This window comes from Delphinus delphis, chromosome 18, assembly GCF_949987515.2.
Source record: "Delphinus delphis chromosome 18, mDelDel1.2, whole genome shotgun sequence".
Lineage (NCBI taxonomy): Eukaryota > Metazoa > Chordata > Mammalia > Artiodactyla > Delphinidae > Delphinus > Delphinus delphis.
In genome coordinates, this window is record NC_082700.1 from 19,182,227 (window position 1) to 19,204,594 (window position 22,368).

General features: G+C 35.7%; 1 protein-coding gene across 2 annotated transcripts in view; it reads left to right on the top strand.

The window, feature by feature from the left end:
• SUCLA2 (succinate-CoA ligase ADP-forming subunit beta) overlaps nt 1-22,368 on the top strand; it is a 48,272-nt gene that overhangs the window by 14,759 nt on the left and 11,145 nt on the right. Inside the window, exons 3-7 of one of the 2 annotated variants that reach the window (XM_059996228.1) lie at nt 1,948-2,047; nt 2,241-2,403; nt 12,650-12,778; nt 15,680-15,818; nt 22,167-22,328. In XM_059996228.1, coding sequence (XP_059852211.1) covers nt 1,948-2,047; nt 2,241-2,403; nt 12,650-12,778; nt 15,680-15,818; nt 22,167-22,328 — 693 coding nt within the window. The remainder of the gene's footprint in view (nt 1-1,947; nt 2,048-2,240; nt 2,404-12,649; nt 12,779-15,679; nt 15,819-22,166; nt 22,329-22,368) is intronic. The other variant, XM_059996227.1, reaches the window with a different exon arrangement.

A 22,368-nucleotide genomic window follows, 5' to 3' on the forward strand; every position in this document is an offset into this window, starting at 1 on the left:
GAAAATATTATGTGCTAGGAACCCTCCCAGGACCTTGCAAACATCAATGAACATAACAAAGATTCTGCCCTCCTGGAGTCTATATTTTAGTGGGGGAGCAAAACAAAAATGATAAACATGGGAAGATTATATGTTATGATTTGAAGGTGATGACTTCTATGGAAAAAAAATGAGCGGGCTAAGGGGGATTGGTCATGGGTGGGCAGTTGGTAGTGTTAAGTAGGGTGATCAGGGTAAGTCTCATGGACAATTTAGACTTAAAGAAAAACTGGAAGGGAATGAGGACCTTTCCCAAACAGATACCTGGATGAAGAGTATTCAGGGAGAGAGGGAGCATCAGTGCCAAGTCCTAAAGGAAGGGAGGGACATGCCCAGGAACAGGAAGATTAGAGTTGCTGGTGTGGGGTGAACAATGAAGAGGTCATGATACAAAGGGCAAGGGTGCTGGGGGATTACACAGGGCCTTGAGGCCATTGTAGGGACTGTGGCTTTAACTCTGAGTGAAGTGGGCATTCAGTGCAAGGTTTTAAGTAGAGGAGTTATATGCGCACTTTGGCTGCTGCTTTGAGAATATTCTTTTGGGGACAAGGGTAATCCAGGTGAGATGTAATGGTGGCTGGGACCAGGGCCTAAAATGGAGGTGATGAAGAGTGGTCAAGATTCTAGATACATTCTGAAGGTGGAACCACTATGATTTCATGACTGAATGGATGTGGAGTATGAGAAAGAGGGTTTTTTTTTAAAAGAAACTGCCTGGACTGATTCATAGGGCTGTCTTCTGACTTAAGTGTACATTTCCAGTGTGGACACATTTATATCATTAATTTTCTAAACGTTTTGTAGTAATTGTTTAAGTGTTAACTTTTGGTCATTTCTTATTTGTTTGATCACAAACTATTTGTTACCTCCTTGATCAGCTCTCGTTCAGCTTGGTATATGTGCATTAGAGAGTGGCCTTTCCCCAGTAGTAGAATTCCCATCTTTAGCCTATTCAGATACACATTTATGGAGTGGTGGTTATATCCCAGGAACTGCTTTGTGCTAGGGATACAACGAATAAGACAATGTCCTCAACCCTGACCTCAAAGGTTAATTGTTTTTCATAATGTAATATTGGTGTTACACTGCTAGTATGGGCAAAATACCATGAGAAGCGACATGAGGAGGCTTTGAAATTCTGCCTGTCTCGGGAGACAGAATGCCCCTCTAAGATGTATTGCTCTGGGTCATGAAGAGTAGTACCTAGGCTTAAACAGCTAGTTTGGTAATTTTCTTCAGCATGTTAGAAAGGGGAAGAAAAGAGAGAGACCAGTTTACCTGTTAAAGAAGAAAAATTCAGAGTATTTCTTAAAAAGTGTTTTAAAGACTTAGAAGTGTAACATTCTAGAATCTTTTGATAAACATACCTTAACTCCTGATAGTCCTCTCACAACAGTACAGCTCACGAATGTATATTAAGAGGACTTTCTGTTAGTGGGACAGTGTGAATTGGTATCAATAGTGGCACTTTCCCTGAAAGTCATGGTACATTTCTACTCAAAGCAGCATTTATAACTCAAATTGTCATAGTGTAGTAAGTTTACATATCAATAGAGGGAAGAAATTGTTAGGAAGACATTTGACCCTCAATTTTGTACTTTTAGTACCTTGCAAAGTACTAGATATTTAAAGTATCAGGGAAAGGTAAAATTATTTTCAGTATGCTTTAAGAAATGGCTTAATATGAGTGGCTCATTTTTTTAAGTTTGTGGGTCTTTAGGTGGTGAATGTTTTAGTGTTCTAATCTAGAAAATATATATACATGGAATGCCTCCTTTTTTGACATTGTGGGTAAATGAGACTTTACTACATTTAATAACACTGCTTAATATGTATTTTTAATAACAAAATATTGTGTGTTGCATGCTGCTCCATGCTTTGTATCTAATAGAAGTGTTTTTCTTCTAGGTTCAAAAGATGTTGTGATAAAGGCACAAGTTTTAGCTGGTGGTAGAGGAAAAGGAACATTTGAAAGTGGCCTCAAAGGGGGAGTGAAGATAGTTTTCTCGTAAGTTATGTTTTACACATACAGACACCATTATTAAAGAAAACAATGTATATTTGTAAAAGATGCCCCTTATTACTGAATTGATAAAAATACTGAGATTTAAATATTAGATGAGGTAAGATTTTGGCTGTCATGTGCTTTTATTTTTCTCAGTTGGAGGAGAAAAGAGTTTGAGTTCTTTTTCTTATTTTAGTCCAGAAGAAGCAAAAGCTGTTTCCTCACAGATGATTGGGAAAAAGTTGTTTACCAAGCAAACAGGAGAAAAGGGCAGAATATGCAATCAAGTATTGGTTTGTGAGCGAAGATATCCCAGGAGAGAATACTACTTTGCTATTACAATGGAAAGGTCATTTCAAGTGAGTAATTGTAGACATGATACATTTAGGATGATCTTATTACATTCAAGTTCAAAAGTTGATTATTATTTCTATTTGTATGGGAAGGGTTAAAAAGGTATGGTCCATAATCTATTTGTATATGTCATGGGAACAATATTTTTATGTCATTTTTAAAAACCAACATGATCAATGCCATCAGACTTAATACTATAATATTGTGGTAATAAAAACTGTAGGCAAAACCATGCTGAAATAAAATCCACAGAATTTCCAAATTGTTAATTTGCTAAGAGCAGCTTAAATCATTTCTGATTCACCTTTAGATTCCATAGACTGAGAAAATAATTTCTAGCACAGTAAGATATTCTAACCAAAGAGAAAGTCTCTGGAACCACTAAGAGAATGTGTATCCCTGGCCTCATCTTTTTCTTTTTCAACCTCTTCGTATTTTTGATAGTTTGCGATTTGTTTCACAAGAGGATTTGATACTTGGTAAGTTCAAGGATGGCATTCAATAGGAAACAGTATGCTTCTAAGGAGCATAACCTTATTCTGCTCTGCTCTCTTTATGGAACTTAGAATGCTAGCAGTGAACTTAAGGCATCACATGAAGAGAAAATTCCTTCATAGACCTAGGGCTTGGAAAGGGCATTGACAGTGATTTTATGGTGTAATTATCTGGCTTTTTGAGTGCATTGGTTAACTTTTATGAGCTGAATCTGTGTAGTAACTAGCTTGTCTTTTGAAGCAGGCTGGGTACATATTTGGTAGCCCTAGTCAGGATTTGATGTAGAACATCACTAATTACGTAATTAGTAATGTAACAAAAATTTTAAGGGGTCATGAAAATGTTTTCTTATATAAAACAGCTTTTTTAAAAATAGCTATTTTCCATATTGTGATTTTTTTTACAGTTCATTAAGTTTTCTTGTAATGTTTGAGTGATATTATAAAATATGTTTTGTAACTTTGAATTTTTATAAGAAAGTATTTTTAAGGTATAACACTAGATGGTAGTAAAAACCCACTCAGAATATAAGATTAAAGAACATTGTTTTGTTTGTAAGTGATGTCTTTACCTCTGTAGGTTTCTTTATGTGATAGAATTTAGTTTTGTAAGTTACTTTAGAAATCCCATGACAATAACCTTATATATTACAAATATTTGCAAAAATTATGTTTTTACAAATTCATTTATTTTCACTACATTTTCTTTTCCTTTTCATTGATGTTATATATCAACATCTATCATTTTGTTAGTTATTAATGTTTTTACTTTCTGTTATAGCCAGGAACAAGGTGTATGTGCCTGGACAGTTTGAGATATGAGTCCTGTAATATTGCACAGAGTAGCTCATCTTGATTAGAATAAATGTAGCAAACTGAATATGTGTTATTAAAGATATGAATGTAACACAGTGAATATATTGTATTAAAGATATGTTAAAGCATTAGGAAAAATGATCATATTTGAATTCATTTTAAGAACTTGAATTTTTGGAGAACTCTGAGTCTTATTAAGGAAAAATGTTTTTATTTCATTTGCACAAGTAATATATAGTTGTAATAATTCATGCTAAAAATTCAGTAGTACTAGTTGAACTATCTGGCCAAAGACATTATAATGTGCTTTGATGCTATCATATTAGGCCAATGTGGAGTTGGTTGGTGTTACTTTTGGGGTAAAAAGAACTATTTTGGGATTCCCTCTGGACAGGTTCCTATTAAACGACAAAAAATAAGTCGGCTATTTAAAAAGAAAAGCCCATTTTGATTGAATTAAAGTCATATGCTTAGGATTTAACTGATCTTTTTTTATTTTAATATGTGGGCTTAAAAAAAAACCTATTTATTTATTTATTTTTGGCTGCGTTGGGTCTTGATTGCTGTGTGCAGGCTTTCTCTAGTTGCAGTGAGCGGGGGCTACTCTTTGTTGCCGTGTGTGGGCTTCTCATTGCGGTGGCTTCTCTTGTTGAAGAGCACGTATGGTACGCGGGCTCAGTAGTTGTGGCGCACGGGCTTAGTTGCTCTGTGGCATGTGGGATCTTCCCGGACCAGGGCTCGAACCCGTGTCCCCTGAATTGGCAGGCAGATTCTTAACAACTGCGCCACCAGGGAAGTCGAGGACTTAACTGATCTTTAAAAATTGCTTTTGTTGCTTATCTGTTTTCAGAAGATGAATCATAAACTCTACTGGTATTCTTTGTATGTATTGCATTAGGAAGCCTGGGCAGATATGTACCATGGGGTTGACATGCCAAAAAAAAAAATCAATTTAAATTCCTATTCTGTGTTTTGGTACTTTTTAAAAATCAGATTTCTTAACATTTTCCCAGTGCCTGTTGGGAACTTCTGGACTGAGACAAATCTGATTTAACAAATCACATTTGCTGCTTTATTTTCCTAGTAAAACATTGCAATCTACTGTAAATGAATGGTACGTTTAACTGTGTCAGTCTTTTACTTTGCTTGGATTAAATATAAAATGTGCCGTGAGAATTCCAAATTTTATTTTCCATACTTTTCTTAAAAAGAGATACTTATTTTAAGTGGCCTCTTTGTCATATGATTTTAAATTCAAATCCATTTTAAGGCAAAACCTTTTGTAAGACCAACAAGAAAAGAGGAATTTAGGTTAAGAAGGTGAAAATAGCATTATTAATTTATTTGAAATTACAGTTCTTTGCTAGAACTTAAATTGTTCTGAAAGCTTATTACTAAGATTTAAAAGTTAAAACCAAATCATTTAAACAGAAGCACCAGTTCATTCAGCAGTCATGATCATATGCAAAACTACAGTCATTGTTTTAACTGATCTCTATTTTATTTACCTATGTAAGCTTTCTTCTGACTAATTGGCTATAAATTTTGGGGTTTCTTTCTAGTTGGTCAGGGAATTAGTACAAAGAGAATTTGTTCACTTTCTTTTATATATTTATTATTTCATATGTATTTTTTTTTAGACTTTTCTCTAACTTATAGCGAACTCTTGGAGATCTAATCATTACTTTAGTGAGAAACGTTTTTCCCCCAGTAGTACTGCCTTTTATGTGGCTCTTCACTTCTCTTATCAGTAGATATGAAAAGAAAAGGACAGTAAAACTAGAATAAAATGTTCAAATACTTTAAAAGTTTGTTGATTCTACCTTTTCAGTTGAATAAAATTGTATTTGGGGGTTATCTGTAGATTCATTTACTTATATTTTACTTCAGTAGCATGACAGTAGATTCATTTATCTATATTTTACTTTAATAGCATGATAGTAGTTGATAGATTCTTCTTAAATCTGAGTTTTTTCCTCTCTCTTTAGATCTCTTTAAAAGCTTATAATTTTGAATTGCCTTTCTAGGGGAAAATGAAGAATACCTTTTCATTTGAAGTTTATAGAGAAAGTAAAAATTAGACTTTAATTTCAAACATTTCCCTTGACTTAAGCTTGCCATTGTTCTCTTCTTTAGTCTCAGAAACGCACAATGAATTCTTCTATTAAATATTTTTTGTGTTTGTTGCCGTGAGCTCTGACACCAAGTAACCAGAATTGAGCCAGACTTCACAGGTTAAGGGCACAGTCCTCCACATGACTGCCCTCACTTCAGACATCAGCCTCAAGTTTGGGGGTCCCCAGGTCACCCTCACTTCTGACGAGCTGGCAACAAGTTTGGGAATTCCTAGTACCCCTCAGGTTTCATAATTTGCTAGAATGACTCACAGAACTTAGGAAAATACTACACTTGTGATTACAGTTTTACTATTGCCAAAGGATACAAATCAGAACCAGCAAAATGGACAGATGATGCATAGGGCAAGGTCTGGGAGAGTCCCAAGCATAAAGTTTCCATTTGCTTCAGGGATGTGTCACCCTCCTGACATATTGATATGTGACAATACACAGAATATTGGCAAACACAAATGCCCACTGAGTTTCTAGTCGAGTTGTTTTTATTTTTTAAATTGTGGTCAAAACATAGAATATGAAATTTACTATCTTTAACAGCTTTTATGTGTACAGTACAATAATGTGAACTTTGTGCATATTGTTGTACAACAGATCAAGGACATTTTCCATCTTGTGAAACTGAAACTCTGTATCCATTGAAAAACACCTTCCCCTTTATCCCTTCCTTCAACTCCTGGCAACCACCATTCTTTCTGTTTGTAAGATTTTGATTATTTTAGATACCTCATATCAGTGGAATCATGCAGTATTTGTCTTTTTGTGATTGGTTTATTTTGCTTATCATAATGTCCTCAAGGTTCATCTATGTTGTAGCATATGTCAAGATTTCTTTACTTTTAAAGGCTGAATAATATTCCACTGTATGTATGTACATTATTTTCTTTATCTTTCATCTGTTGGTGGACATCCAGGTTTCTTCTGCCTCTTGGCTATTATGAATAATGTTGCAGTTAACATGGGCATGGAAGTATCTATTTGAGGTTCTGTTTTCAGTTTTTTTGATATATACCCAGAAGTAGGATTGCTGGATTGTATATTGAAGTTTTTGAGGAACCTCCATACTGTTCTCTACAGTGAGTCCACTATTTTACATTTCTACCAACAGGGTACAAGAGTTCCATTTTCTCCACTTTCTCACAAACACTGTTATTATTATTGACAGAAATTATCCTGATGGGTATGAGGTTATATTGTGATTTTGATATGCATTTCCCCAATGATTAATAATATTGAGTACCCTTTCACATGCTTGTTGGCCATTTGTATGTTGTTATGGATTGAATGTTTATGTCTCCCCCAGAATTCATATATTGAAGCCCTAACTGCCAATGTCATGGAACTGTGTAACCGGAAGAGTTTTAAGGTGCATGCTAGAAAAAGCTGAGATTGCCATGAAAGGACTTTTAAAGTTGATTCTGGTGAGGACTCAGAAAGAAAAAAGTAGAGATACAGAGAAAGCGTCCATCTTCTTAGAGATTATATAAATAATCATGAACAGAATGTTGGTAGAAGTATGGATGGTAGAGACCATTCTGGTGAGGGCTCAGAAATGAAGAACATGTCTTCAGATGATGCAAAAAAGATGATCCTTGTTGTAAAGTGGCAAAGAATTTGACTGAATTGTATTCATGTTCCAGTGTTTTGTGGAAGGTAGAACTTGGGAGTGATGATATTAAATATTTAGCTGAGGAGATTTTTTAACAGATTTATTAATTTTTAAATTTTTGGCTGCTTTCGGTCTTCGTTGCTGTGCATGGGCTTTCTCTAGTTGCGGCGAGTGGGGGCTACTCTTCATTGCGGTGCACAGGCTTCTCATTGCGGTGGCTCCTCTTGTTGCAGAGCACTGGCTCTAGGGGCGCAGGCTTCAGTAGTTCTGGTGTGCAGGCTCAGTAGTTGTGGCTCGCGGGGTCTGGAGTGTGGGCTTAGTTGTGCCGCGGCACGTGGGATCTTCCCGGACCAGGGCTCGAACCCATATCCCCTACATTGGCAGGTGGATTCTTAACCACTGTGCCACAAGGGAAGTCCCAGCTGAGGAGATTTCTAAGCAAAGTATTGAAGGGGTGGCTTCATTTCTCCTTACTGCTTATAGTAAAACTTGAGAAGAGAGAAATGAATTGAAGAAGGAATTATTAAGCAAAAAGGAATCAGAATTTAAACGTTTGGAAAATTCTCACCCTGCCTATATTGCAAAAAACTAGAAAGCTATTTGGAAGATAATTATGAAGGGTGTGGCTGAAGAACCATTTGATAAGGAGATTAGTATGGGTGTGAACCATGAATTGTGAGAAATAAATGTCTGTTGTTTAAGCCACCCAGTCTGGTATTTTGTTATAGCATCCTAAGCTAAGATGTGTATTTCCTTTGGAGAAATGTCTATTCAAGTCTTTTGCCGATTTTTAAATTGGGTTGTTTCATTTTCTGGTTGAGTTGTAGTTCTTTATATATTCTGAATATTAATCTCACACATACAGTTTGCATATATTTTCTCCCACTCTCTAGGTTGCCTTTTTGTTGATTGTTTCTTCTGCTGTGTAGAAGTTTTTAAGTTTGATATAGTCCCATTTGTATAGTTTGCTTTTGTTGCCTGTGATTTTCTCTTATTCAAGAAATTATTGCCAAATCCCATGTCATGAATCTTTTCCTCTGTGTTTTCTAGGAGTTTTACAGTTTTAGGTCTTACATTTAAGTCTTTCATCCATTTTGAGATAATTTTTGTATATGTATAAGGTAAGGGTCTAACTTCATTATTATGCATGTGGTATCTAGTTTCCCTAATACCATTTGTTGAAGAGCCTGTCCTTTCCCCATTGTGTAGCCTTGGTACCTTTGGAAGACCATTTGACCATATATATGAGGATTTATTTCTGGGTTCTCTATTCTATTCCATTGAGGTCTGTCTTTATTGTCAGAACCATACTGTTTTGATTACTATAGCTTTGTAATATGTTTTGAAATCAGGAAGTAAGAGGCCTCCAGCTTTGTTTTTCTTTCTCAAGATATTTTGGTTATTCAGGGTCCTATGAGATTCCATGTGAATTTTAGGATTTTTTCCCCCTATTTTTGCAAAAAAATAGACAGTGGAAAAAAGATTGTATTGGGGAAAAAAATACCATTAGGATTTTAATAGGGATTGCATGGAATCTGTAGATTGCTTTGCGTAGTATTGAACATTCTAATAATATTAAGTCTTCCAATCCATGAACACAGGATGTTTACTTATTTGTGTCTTCTTCAGTTTCATTCAGCGTTGTTTTGTAGTTTTTAGTGTACAAGTCTTTTGTCTCCTTGGTTAAGTTTATTCCTAACTATTTTATTCTTTTTGACTCTATTATATCAATAAATTGGATCATTGTCTTAATTTCCTTTTTAGATTGTTCATTGTCAGTGTATAGGGATGCAAGGCATATTTGTGTGTTGATTTTGTGCTGTAACTTTGCTGAACTCATTTATTCTTAGCCAGTTTTTGGGGGGATTCTTGAGAGTTTTGTATATGCATGATATATCATCTGTGAACAGAGGTAATTTTATTTCTTCCTTTCCTATTTGGGTGCTTTCTGTTTCTTTCTCTTGTCTGGTTGCTCTAGCTAGGACTTCGAATACTATATTGGATAAAATGGTGAGAATGGGCATCCTTGCCTTTTTCCTAATCTTAGAAGGCAAGCTTTTAGTTGTTCACCATTGAATATGATGTTGGTTGTAGGCTTTTCATCTGTGGCCTTTATTATGTTGATGTAGTCCTTCTCTTCCTAGTTTGTTGAGTGTTTTTATGAAAGGGTGTTGAATTTTTTCAAATGCTTTTTCTGCAGCAATTGAGATGGTCATGTGGTTTTTTTGACCTTGATTCTATTAATGTGGTGTGGTACACTGATTGATTTTCCTATGTTGAACCATCCTTGCATTCCAGGAATAAACCCCCTTTGATCATGATATATAATCCTTTTAATGTGTTATTGAATTTGGTAGGCTAGTATTTTGTTAAGAGTTTTTGCATCAATATTCATCAGGGGTATTGGTCAGTAGTTTTCCTGTAGTATCTTTGTCTGATGTTGTAACAGGGTAATGCTAGCCTCATGGAATGAGTTTGGCAGTGTTCCCTCCTCTTCAGTTTTCTTTTTTTTTTGGAATAGTTTGAGAAAGATTGGTGGAATTCTTCAGTGAAGCCATCTCGTCCTGGGCTTTTCTTTGTCGGGAGGTTTTTGATTACTCATTCAATCTCCTTGTTATAGCTCTGTTCAGATTTTTTATTTCTCCATGGCTCAGTCTTGCTAGATTGTATGTTTCTAGGGATTTATTTCTTCTAGGTTACCCAATTTGTTGGTGTTTGATTGTTCATAGTAGTCTCTTATGGTCCTTTTCACTTCTGTGGCATCAGTTGTAATGTCTCCTCTTTCACTACTGATTTTTGTTATTTGAATCTTTTCTATTTTTCTTAGTCTAGCTAATGGTTAGTCAATTTTGTTGATCTTTTTAACAAACCAACTCTTAGTTTTGCTAATTTTTTTCTGTTTTTTAAAAAATTTTCTATTTCATATGTTTCTGCTTTAATCTTTATTATTTCCTTCCTTTTGCTAACATTGGGTTCAGTTTGTTCTTCTTTTTCTACTTCCTTGAGTTGTTAAAAAGAAAGCCATGAGTTGGGTGCTTTCCTCCAACTTTGGTGAGCTGTGTTGGCTTCTGTCTATAGTATTACAAGTTCTCTGGTGCTGTCACAAGCTGCTGAGCTTTATTTTGTTCTCAGTGCCTCTCCCCCCACAAGACATTCAGAGTTTGCAGGTTCCCTGTTAGCCCTCCAAGTCAGGTGAGACAGAAACCAGTTCCTTGGACAGACCCCTGAAAAGCAGAAATGTTAGATGCACATTTCACTCTTCTCTTTCCCTCCCAAGGGGGAAGCCCCACATTGGGCTATTTCTCGGATATTGAGCTGTGTTGGCTTGGGGGAGGGGCTCACTTAGATGAAATAAAATGACTTTTCTTACCCATTTCCTTGCAGTTGAACTTGCTTGGAGTACTGCAACTTCTTAACTGTTTTCTGGTTTTCTCTAATAGGCATTTGGGGTCATATATTGTTGTTGTTAAGTTGGTGTTTCTGTGGGAGAGCAAAATCTGGGGCTTTCTTTTCCACCATCTTGCTGACCCTGATGTCCAGAGTATTTTTGGGTAGTGGCAGTGGGGGTGTGCAGGGGTTATGAAGTAGGAATGATTGACTGAATCATTGCCCACTAAGTTAAACTTAATCTCCAGGCCTCCTTCCCTCTTGGAAGTGTGGGCTGATATCATGTGGCTCAAAGCTCCAACCTTCTAATCACATCATTAGTCTTTCTGACCTGGTCAGTGCCCACCTGAGTCATCTCCTTTGTATTATCTAGGGGTCCATTGTGAGTCACCTCATTAACATAAACTCTCAGATGTAGGGGAGGGTTTAGAAGTTGCCTCCCATGCACTGGGGACAAAGGCCAGCCAAATTCTTTATTACACATGTATATTGAAATCTAGTCAGGCAGTATAAAATTTAAAAGGTACAAAGATGTACAGGGAAATACAAATCTTCCACCCATCCTTGTTCCTCAACCACCCAGTTTTTCTCCTGGAGGGCTGATACTTAAATCTTTTTTTGCCTAAGTAACAGTTAACTCTCTTTAAAAAATAATAAATTCCACCACCACCACCACCACCACCACCACCACCCTGCCTCCCCCACCCTGGTCCCTTTGGCTATTGCCATATTTTGAGGATTTGAAGGACTGTATTGTTCTCCAAACAGTAATGAATATAATATTATTCCTTTACATTATACCTTGAAATGAATTTGTTACTGAAACACTTAGGTACTGGGATAGAAAAGTGAAATTAGTCTTTTGAGGTTTTTTTTTTTCTGGATTAAGAATAATATATTCACTGTAGAAATTTTTTTTAAAATAGTGACACATAAAATAACAAAAGTCTTATGATTTAATGTTTTATTTCTTATCTTTTTTCTGCTTGTGTGAATAGTGGGAGGGTGCATATTTAAGCACACTTTATGTTAAAAAAAACACAGTTGAGAATAGAATCGAAGGTTTTGTATCATTTTTTCCTAGATTACACTGCTGAGATCATTTTCCTTTCCAGATGCATTAAATAATCTTTAGTAGCATGGTTTTACCATTTCCTTGTTTTTGCATGTTAAGATTATTTCTGGTTTTGTGCATAAATTAGCAAATCTATTAGATAATTTTACTTTGTTTTTTCTTGATTGATTTTAGAAGACTTAAAAGTTAACTTAATTGTTTGGTATTTATCATCTTACCTTCTTATATTGCTCATGATAATAGCCAGAGCTATTCTTTCAAGGTAGGTAGCTTTCTTTTTTACTGACTTCTAGTAGGGCTAGCGCTTATAAAATCAGGACCTTTTGTTCGTTAGGCTTTCCCTATTAAATATCAGTAAACTGTTATATGATTTTTTTAATGTTCTTTAAACAATACTTTAATGTCCCTTCAGTTCTTGTGAAAAATGTATAGGTTATATTTCACATATGTATATGATTATATTAAGTTGTTTGGTATACATTTGTATCTGTTTTTAATCTTTTTCCCTCACAGGTGAGCCATTGTCTTCCTCTTCCTTTTCACTTCTTTTCCATTATTTCAATTGAAAACTTAGGGGGGGCATTGTGCAGGTGATGCAAGGATAAATTCTCAAGGGAATTTAAAAATAGTGGGGAGTGATAGATGTATAAGTCTATAGTGTACACAAATAGATTTTAAGATTTTATTGACGGTTCCAAAATAAAATCTAGATATTTTGGCTGTTTCCCCTCCTGCTAGGGTCCTGTATTGATAGGAAGTTCTCAAGGTGGTGTCAACATTGAAGATGTTGCTGCTGAGACTCCTGAGGCCATAGTTAAAGAACCTATTGATATTGTAGAAGGCATCAAAAAGGAACAAGCTGTTCGGGTATGTTGTACTCCGAAACATTTCTAGCTTTTGATTGGATAATTACAACCCTTAAAGAGAATTAACTGTGTAAGTGAAGTGATTGACAAAACTTCTTAAAAAATTTTTTTGAGTGTCAAGGCATGTTAACATGTAGTTTGAAATTGCAACTTTTTAGAAGTATCTAAAGCGTTTTTCTTCATATCCTTCATAAATACTTTACTATGTATCTTTAAAAGATAAGGATTCTTTTAAAATAGCCACTATACCATTCCATCCCTAGTAAAACTAACAATAACTTCTTAATGTCATCACTTACCCAGTCATTCAAATTCCCTAATTGTCTCAATTTTTTTTTTTCTTTTACAGTTTGAGTTGGGATCCACATAAGTTCTTTCATTGTGGTTGGTTAATAGGTCTCATAGGTCTTCTTCTAGTTTATAGGTTTCCTTTCCCTCACTTTCTTCATCCATTTTCTTTCATTTTGTTGAAGAACCTGGGTTAATTATACTTTATTGTTTTTCACAGTCTGTATTTCACATCCCCATGGTGGCATTTAACATGTCCTATCCCCCCTTTATTTCCTGTAAGTTGTATGGAATGGTAGGGACACTGTCTCATATATCCCTACGATAGATAAGTGATTTTATTTTTGGGGGGTTTTATGGACGCTTTTAAGAATCTGTTTAAAGCTGTGGACTTTCTCTCAGTGTATGTACACACTCGGTAAATTTTGCCTACAGTTTCACTAGTTTTCTGTACCATCCTTCTTGTGTGCCTCTTCCTCTCATTCGATTCCCACCCCACCCAAAAAAAGCCCCCCAAAAGAAAAACTTAACCATGAAGTTTAGTATTATGGCCTGTGAGAGTTGCTTGTTAATGTTTGTAATACTGCTAATTAAATTGTTTAGCTTATATATAAAAAATGAGTGACCCATCTTAAAAAGAAGTTTGAATATTAAAGTTTGAATGAAATTAACATCTCTTAATAGGAAACTGTCAAAAGAAGCTTATGGTATCGAAGTACAGTAGAGCAGGAACTTTGACTGATACAAAGATTTCCCTGCTAAAGCATGAAGAAAGTCATTTAGGCAAGTGAATGGTATAAATGTTTAAAGGGGACAGAGATTTGATTCATTAGGTAGTTATGTGAGAGTGATGACTAGAGACTTAAATTTAAATGAGAAAGAAAACACTTGGTTTACAAGAATACTTGAAGGAATAATCTACTAAGATTGTACCGTTTTGAGTGATGGGTGAACAGAAATAGTTCCCAGCACAGTGCTAGACAAACTAATTTCATACTGGGCTGATCAGAATTCTTTTGTAATTCTCAGGTGTTTACATTTAAAACAGTAGATTGTAACCTAGTGAAAATCTTTCTAAATGAAATGGTACTTTATTTCTCATCATTCTTTTTTTTCAAATGTTTTAACCCAAAATTACATTTCTTAGTTTGATCATCCACTTTATTTTCATTTGATTATTTGCATTTGTCTTCTTGCAAGAATCACATTCACTTTCAAAGAATTTAATATTTTCTGTTATTGAAAGTCAGATATATTGTAGCCTTAGATAGCAATTGGAAGAGAGGAAAAAACTACTCCATAGGTTTCCTGATCAGCTGCAACAGTTAGGATAAAAAAAGAGACATGTGGCTTCTATACCAGTGGTTCAGAATTGCTTATACAACTTTAAAATATTATGGAGTTTTGGTCCACTATAGAACTTGTGAACCACAACTTCTGGGTTGAGACCTTGGTGTATGCATTTTTAAAAAAGCTCTTCAGGGCTTCCCTGAAGAGCACAGTGGATAAGAATCTGCCTGCCAATGCAGGGGATACAGTTTCGATCCCTGGCCCGGGAAGATCCCACATGCCGCAGAAAAACTAAGCCCACGCGCCTAGAGCCCGTGCTCCGCAACAAGAGAAGCCACCGCAATGAGAAGCCCGTGCACTGCAACGAAGAGTAGCCCCTGCTCGCCACAACTAGAGAAAGCCCATGTGCAGCAACGGAGACCCAACACAGCCAAAAATAAATAAATAAATAAATAAAAATTGAAAGGAAAAAAAAAGCTCTTCAGGTATATTTAGGGAGGAATCTCTGCTCAAGACTGTAAACTTTTCTACTAGATTAGAAGCTTAAGTACCTGTATATCTTTTGAATCTAGCATATATTAGGTGTTCAGTAGATTTTTGAATGAATGGGATAACACTTGTTTGACTGGATGTGTCTTCATTGCTTGGTAGACACTCTTCATAAATTACCTAAAAGGTAAAATAGGGTGAGTTAATATTTTGGCCATTGGACCATTTGGATTATCAGTCTGCCTTTTATATGTAGTTTTAATAAAATATAAGTCTCTATTTTCAGTTTAGGTTGGCCATAAGGCTTAGTGGTAGTATGGAGGCTATGGAATAACACAGGAACAGGAATTGAGGCGAATGACAAGTTATTTGACCTCTCTGAATCTCTTTCTTTTTTTTTTTTTTTTTTTGCGGTACGCGGGCCTCTCACTGTTGTGGTCCCTCCCATTGTGGAGCAAAGGCTCCGGACGCGCAGGCTCAGCGACCATGGCTCACGGGCCCAGGCGCTCTGCTGCATGTGGGATCTTCCCGGACCGGGGCACGAACCCGTGTCCCCTGCATCGGCAGGCAGACTCTCAGCCACTGCGCCACCAGGGAAGCCCTGAATCTCTTTCTTTGTAAAATGGGCATACTACCTGCTTTGTGAGGATTTTGAATAAAAACTTTTGTTTAACCATTTAGTGATAGTAGATGCTATTTTAGTGATTAATGTTTGACCGTAAATGAGTCATGTTTATTATTTAAATGATAAACTACAAGGTTTTTTATTTGTAATAATTTAATGTTGATTGGATGTATACAGCATTCCTATAATAAAGAGACAAATTAATTTCAGCTTGCACAGAAGATGGGATTTCCAGCCAATATTGTGGATTCTGCAGCAGAAAACATGATCAAGCTTTACAACCTTTTTCTGAAATATGATGCAACCATGGTAGAAATAAATCCAATGGTAGAGGATTCAGACGGAGCTGGTAAAGTATCTTTTATCAAACATTGATTGTCTGTTTATCCACTTATCATATTCTTCACCAAGGAAGTTGAACTCATAAGGAAGTGAACTCATTTCTATGTAGAAGCTTATTTTATAATGAAAAGAGTGAATGTGAACAAATATTAAAGAGACCCTTTAAAACAAACACCTTAAATATATATTTATGTACACACAGAGGGGTTAAAGCTGCACTGTATGGCAGCTACCAGTCACATGTGGCAGTTAAAATTAATTGAAATAATATAAGATTAAAATATTTCTCAGTTGCACTAGTTACATTTCAAGTGCTCTGTAGCCCCATGTATTGGACAGCTCTGTATTGGACAGCACACATAAAGAACAATTTCATCATTGCAGAAATTTCTGTTGGGCAGTGATGGATTAGAGTATCCACTACAGTAGTGAATAAATAGTTGTAGTTTTGGGGAATTAGCCATTTTAGTCTCCCCAGGTTTCAAACTTTAGAGACACCATGATTGTTATTGTACAAAGTGTGTATTCTGATGCTAGAGTCATTTAATATTAGGGAAGTAAGATTAGCTTGTCACTTTGACAGCTTTTCTTTTACGTATGTTTAAAAGGTAAATCAGGTTTTGAATTATCATGCCTTCCATGTATAGTTTTTCTAAAAATATAAGTTGCTTTATTGTAGCCTAAATTTTTCTTGATATTTTACATTAATTGCTTCTGTTGCTGTAATTTGTTTGATTTTGTTTCAAGTCTCTTTGGACATTTCTAATCTTCTTAAGCATTTGTAGATCTCTTTCACTTTTATACTTCTAATTAGTTATATTCATTATTATAGAAGTCAATTTTTAGCTGGTCATTTATATGGTTGTATAAAGAAAAATGAGTAAATTTTCTTGTGATTGTAGAGGTAGTTTATAAAACTAAAAATAATTACATTTTTTTAAAGAGTGAGGGCTGATGCACATTTTAAAAATGAAATGTCCAGTGAAGGAGAATTATCTGTATGAAACCGATATTTTTTTTTAAGGGAGGCAGTTCTTACCTATTTATTCTTTTAGATTGGCATTACTTAATCCTTTGTGGGTCAAGGACAAATTTTAAGAAATGCAGTGAAAATTGCATGAAAGCGAGTAACCCTCACCAAGGAGTCTGCACCAGTGTTCCCATGTGTGCATGTGCATATGCCCTGTTTTTCATGCAGTTTAGGGGTTCTCAAACTCCTTGAAGCCTTTGGTCCTGCATTTGGTACTTGGATGTCAAAATTACTAACTCCTATTGCTAGGCAACCTTTAGAATCCTTTTGTCAGGTTTCAAAACCGATCATTCTGGAATTTTTTTTTTTTTTTTTTTGCTGTACGTGGGCCTCTCACTGTTGTGGCCTCTCCCGTTACGGAGCACAGGCTCCGGACGCACAGTGGCTCAGTGGCCATGGCTCACGGGCCCAGCCGCTCCGCAGCATGTGGGATCTTCCCGGACCGGGGCATGAACCCGTGTCCCCTGCATCAGCAGGTGGACTCTCAACCACTGCGCCACCAGGGAAGCCCCATACTGGAATTTTATTGGAATTGTATTCATCCTATAAATTGTTGGGGAAAAATTAACATCTTCCTAGTAATCAGTTTTTCCAACTAGAAATACCTATTTTTCCATTTATGTAAGTCTTGATTTATACTTTTTTAAGTAAGACTTATTTTCTTTGGGTAGTATTATATTTCTTTTTAGATTTATTTGTAGAAGTATATTTTTGTTGCTATTTTGATTGGGATCTTTTCTGCCATTGTATTTTCTTACTGTTTATTGCGGTATACAGAGACTGTTGATTTTGTTCTTCATTTGAAGATTTTAATTCTATTGTTGTATTTGTTTTCTAAGTATTCTAAGTATACTTTGGTTTCCTATAGTAAAGTTTATTTAAAAAAATATGTTCCCTCTATTTAACGAAAACATAGCAAATACTATATGCTAGGCACTATTGTAAGAACTTTTCAGATATGGACCCCTATAGCTCATTAAATGTTTATAGCAGTTCTGTGAGGTAGATACTATTACTATCCTTATTTTATAGGTTAGGAAACTGAGTTACCAAGAGGTTAAGTGACTTGCCCAGGGACACATGGCTAGTGGTAGAACTGGGCGGTGAATCTAAACAGTCAACTGCAGAATTTGTGCTCTTACATATGACACAGTTGTATGACAGGGATATTTTGGGTAGAGAGTAGTATATCAGCATTATTGGAGTAGGAAGAGATTAGCAATAAGGTATATCTTTTAGGTTAGGAAGCTGTAGCAGTAGTCCAAGCAGGAGGTAACAAAGGCAGTGGGAATGGAAAGGAGAAGGCTTTATTTTACAGATGAGTTCAAGCTCAGGCTCTGTTAGCAGATCTACATTTCTCACAGTACTTCCTTTATATATTTTGAATGGAGGCTTTAGACCAATGCAGACTATGTAGTTATAAACGTATGCAGATTGATATGTTTTATTTATAAGGTTCATATTGAGTTTCAAAAGTAATATTTTTAAAAATAGAAAATATAGATATTTGTCTCCTTTTGGTACCAAGTTACCATATGACAAGATAGAATATACATTTGGGAAAATTATCATAGTATTCCTTAAAATAGTAGTTTAAGGATATTTTGAATGACTAAATTTGGAGTTATTTCCTTTGTGCACAGTTTTTTTGGAACATATATGCTGCATAGAATGAAGTATACCTCTTAATTTGTACCGGTTTACTTGTTTGAATAATTGTAAGAAGAAAGCTTATAGACTCTAGACTTATTTTCCTAGTAATGCTCTGAAAACATAGGGTAATATAATATACATATATATATATATATTTGAATACAATTGCTTAAATAGCTTATCATACCATTGCCATCATTGGGGTTTCTGAGAGAGCTTCCAGTGATTACTGATCTTCCCTGACAGAGTTCTAACTAAAATGGATCCGACAACTAAATTACACCATTAGACAGACTTAATAAATCTATTCAAATATGAGGCTTTAACAGGGCAGGCCTTTCACGGATAGACTATGCCTTGGGAATAGCAGTTGGAAATGGTTGCTCGCTGTGGGAAGCTTACTCCCAAGAGGAAGAAGGATTGAGCAGAATTATGCATGCCTAGTTTTATAATATCTAGATTAACTAGACAGATAATTTGTGTCCTTTCCTCTGGGAAGAATTAAGTAGAGACAGTGAGAGACATATCTTATACTAAGCGAATGTGAAAGGAAGCATCAGGAGTGGGGAAGATTTGATCCCGCCGCCTCCCCCCCAAACATTCCTTAGTATTTTCTTTACCCACTGAGCTCAACCATCAAGCCTGTGATCTATCAGGGTGGATGTGGAGCTCTTGAGGGAGGAGAGGTTAGCCGTCTGTTTGGGTAATCTTGTTCTGACTTTGAGGCTGCCTTTCCAATCCCAGCCATTGTTCCTTTGGCTATTATATGGGAGCATCTATAGGTAGTTTGGATTTTTACCCCCAGAAATTTCTAAAATGGGTCAAAATAGTACACCAGTATCAGCTTTAAGAAAGTGTTATGCTCAATTCTGAAAATTTATTCTTTTCTGTTTCTGACACCACATTATGTTCAGTCAGGTTGTCTATCGGAATTTCAAAAGTTCATCAGTGAGATTAGATTATGGCATTAAAATACTCTGAAATACTCTAATAGTAGATTACATAAAGACACAGCTGGATTTAAAGTCCAAATGTGATAAAAGTCCAGAGGACCTAGAGAACTGAAGTCCCAAGTCACATTCTCTTATCTGAGTTAGAAGTTCAAAGAAATTAATGTTCTTTCTAATTTTGTAAATATTTTGATTGAATGAGAGGGTATGAATTCTAGATAGTTTTAAAATTCTTTTAGCCATGGCAGTTTGGACTGTCTGTCACAGGAATGGGTAGAGTTTCTTTGTGATCTCAGAAGTTATATTATTTGAATTTCAGATCTCTTATGTGCCTGAATTCTAAAAGTGTACAAAAGGTTAATAATACATATAAGTTTATCACAGCTTTGACCCTCAATTACCAAATTTGGAGAAACCCCTCCCCCCAAACCCATTCCCACTGCCAGGGACAGTGATCTCAGGCATAGTAATATTCTCAGAACCATGTACTTCGTTTTATCAAGGGTCATGGCAGAAACTCAGTGAAAGCTGAATGAAAGAGAATGGACTGATATTAGTCTCCCCAGGATGCCAGTTGTCTTGATTATCTTACCTATGGACCTGAAATCAGTTGAGAGAAATCTCCAAGTAAGGAATTAATTTTAGCCTGGTGCATTTGTGACTTCTAGGGGGGAAGAAACCCAAAATGTACATTTCTTAAAAGTTTTTCCTCTTTTGAACACTATGAATTGAGTATGGGCTCTGTTTACTGATATTACACATACCCTTGCTGTTAGCAGAATTGTCAGTGGCTGGTTCTACTGACTGTTGCAGAGCTCAGGTCTAGGAAATATGCTTCCTAGGTATTTCACCCCAAGTATGTTTTTATTGGAGAATCACCATCACCTGAGTGAACCTGTCTTTATCTTCTTGAGTCTATATACTTTAGAGGCCTACTAAGGATTAATGCCTTTACTATGTGTTCCTCATTGTTTTTTGAATGGCATGTTAATTTTATTAATTTAATAGATATACGGTTGACTCTTGAACAACACTAATTTGAACCATGAGGGTCCACTTATAAGCAGATTTTTTTTTCAATAAGTATGTACTACAGTAGTACTACATAATCTGTGGTTGGTTGAATCTTTGGATGCAAAACTGCAGGTATGAAGGGCCAACTGTAAAGTTATATGCAGATTTTTTTGCTAACATATCTTGAGCACTTTTTGCATTTACTAAAGCATTCTTCTAAAACACTTATTTTAACATTTGTAAAATTTGTCATATATAGATATGCCACAATTTATAACTATAAATTTATAAATGATTATCAAAATACAAGGGATCTGAAGGATCACAATCCCAGAAACATACATATTGTCATTCACCAGTGATTTCAGATATTGTACTTTTTAGTTCCAAATTTTCAATATGGTTCCTTTCATAGTTTTATTTTCTGCTGAGATTACTTATGTGGTGCTTTATTATGACCATATTTTCCCTTAAATCATTAAACATGTTTAAAATAGCTATTTCACAGTCCTCTGATACTTTAAAATTTGAGTCATCTTGAGCTTGGTTTCTTTTGACTGCTTTGTCTCTTTATTTTTGGTTACATTTTCCTGTTTCTTCACAGATCTAGTAATTTCTAGTTGTATACTAGACATTTTGGGAGACTGAATTCTGTCAGCTTCCTCTGAAAGAATGTTGGTTTTTGTTGTTAATAGTTAATTTGGCTGACTCTAAACTTTGTCTCTTGTTTTGTGCAACAGCTGAAACTGCTCAGTTCTTTTAGCCTCTATCTGTTCAGGAATAAGGAGAAAGTTGTAGTTACATTGGAGCAAGGAAGGGATAGAATACATATTGAAAGCTAAAGTCAGAGAATTAACCTTCATAAGGGCCATTTTGGTAGACTGCTGGAGGTAAAAGCCTGATTAGAGTGGATTTAAGAGAGAATGGCAGGAGAAAAACTTGTACTGGTATAGGGCGTTTTTTAAGCAGGGCTTGGCAGATGTAGTCTCAGTTACTGCTACTTCTCTACTTGTTCTTCTCCTTCTTCCTTTACCCTTTCTTTCTTCTTTCTTCTTCATAACATGTTAAAAATATAAAACCCTTTGTAGGCTCACAGGCCATAAAAAAACCAGCACAGGCTGAATCTGGCCCATAGGCCATAGTTTGCTGACCCCAGGTTTAAAGAGACAACTCTTTCCGTGAGTTATGTTGTATAGAAAGAGGAGAGTAAGGGGGTGGGGGGAGGTAGGGAGTAAAGAGTTTTTTCTTTCTTTTTATTGAGGTGGGGGAAGGAACAGCATTTTTACAAGTTAGTTTGATTTAGCCAATAGAAAAGTGGGATGGGGTGGAATTTACAGTACAAGAAAGACAGAATTAGTGGAACAATCCCTTTGAGTTGAGACCCTGGGCCCAAGCAAAGGAGTTAGCTAGGAGCATGGACAGTTAATTCTTGGTAATTAAAAAGAAAATTAAATGGTTTTGAGGGGTTTTTTTCCCCTTCTTTATCTGTTGCTTAGGATAGGTGTAGAACCAGTAACTTTGATGGGGCAGTTTTAATTTTCACATATTCTTTTTCAAGAAACAGTTTGAATTAATTGTGAAGATAAATTGAAATACTTTCAGTAAGTAACAAAATGTGTTTTTCTTCTGAGGTCAAAAATATTTGATTACTGTATAGTTTATTGTGTCTATCTTGAAATTAACATCACTTTATTTTTTTCCTTCAAAGTGCTATGTATGGATGCAAAGATCAATTTTGATTCTAATTCAGCTTATCGCCAGAAGAAAATCTTTGACCTACAGGACTGGACCCAGGAAGATGAAAGGGACAAAGATGCAGCTAAGGCAGATCTCAACTACATTGGCCTAGATGGAAATATAGGCTGTCTAGGTACCACCTGTTTTTATGTTAAGAGTTGGATTGGCTAAGC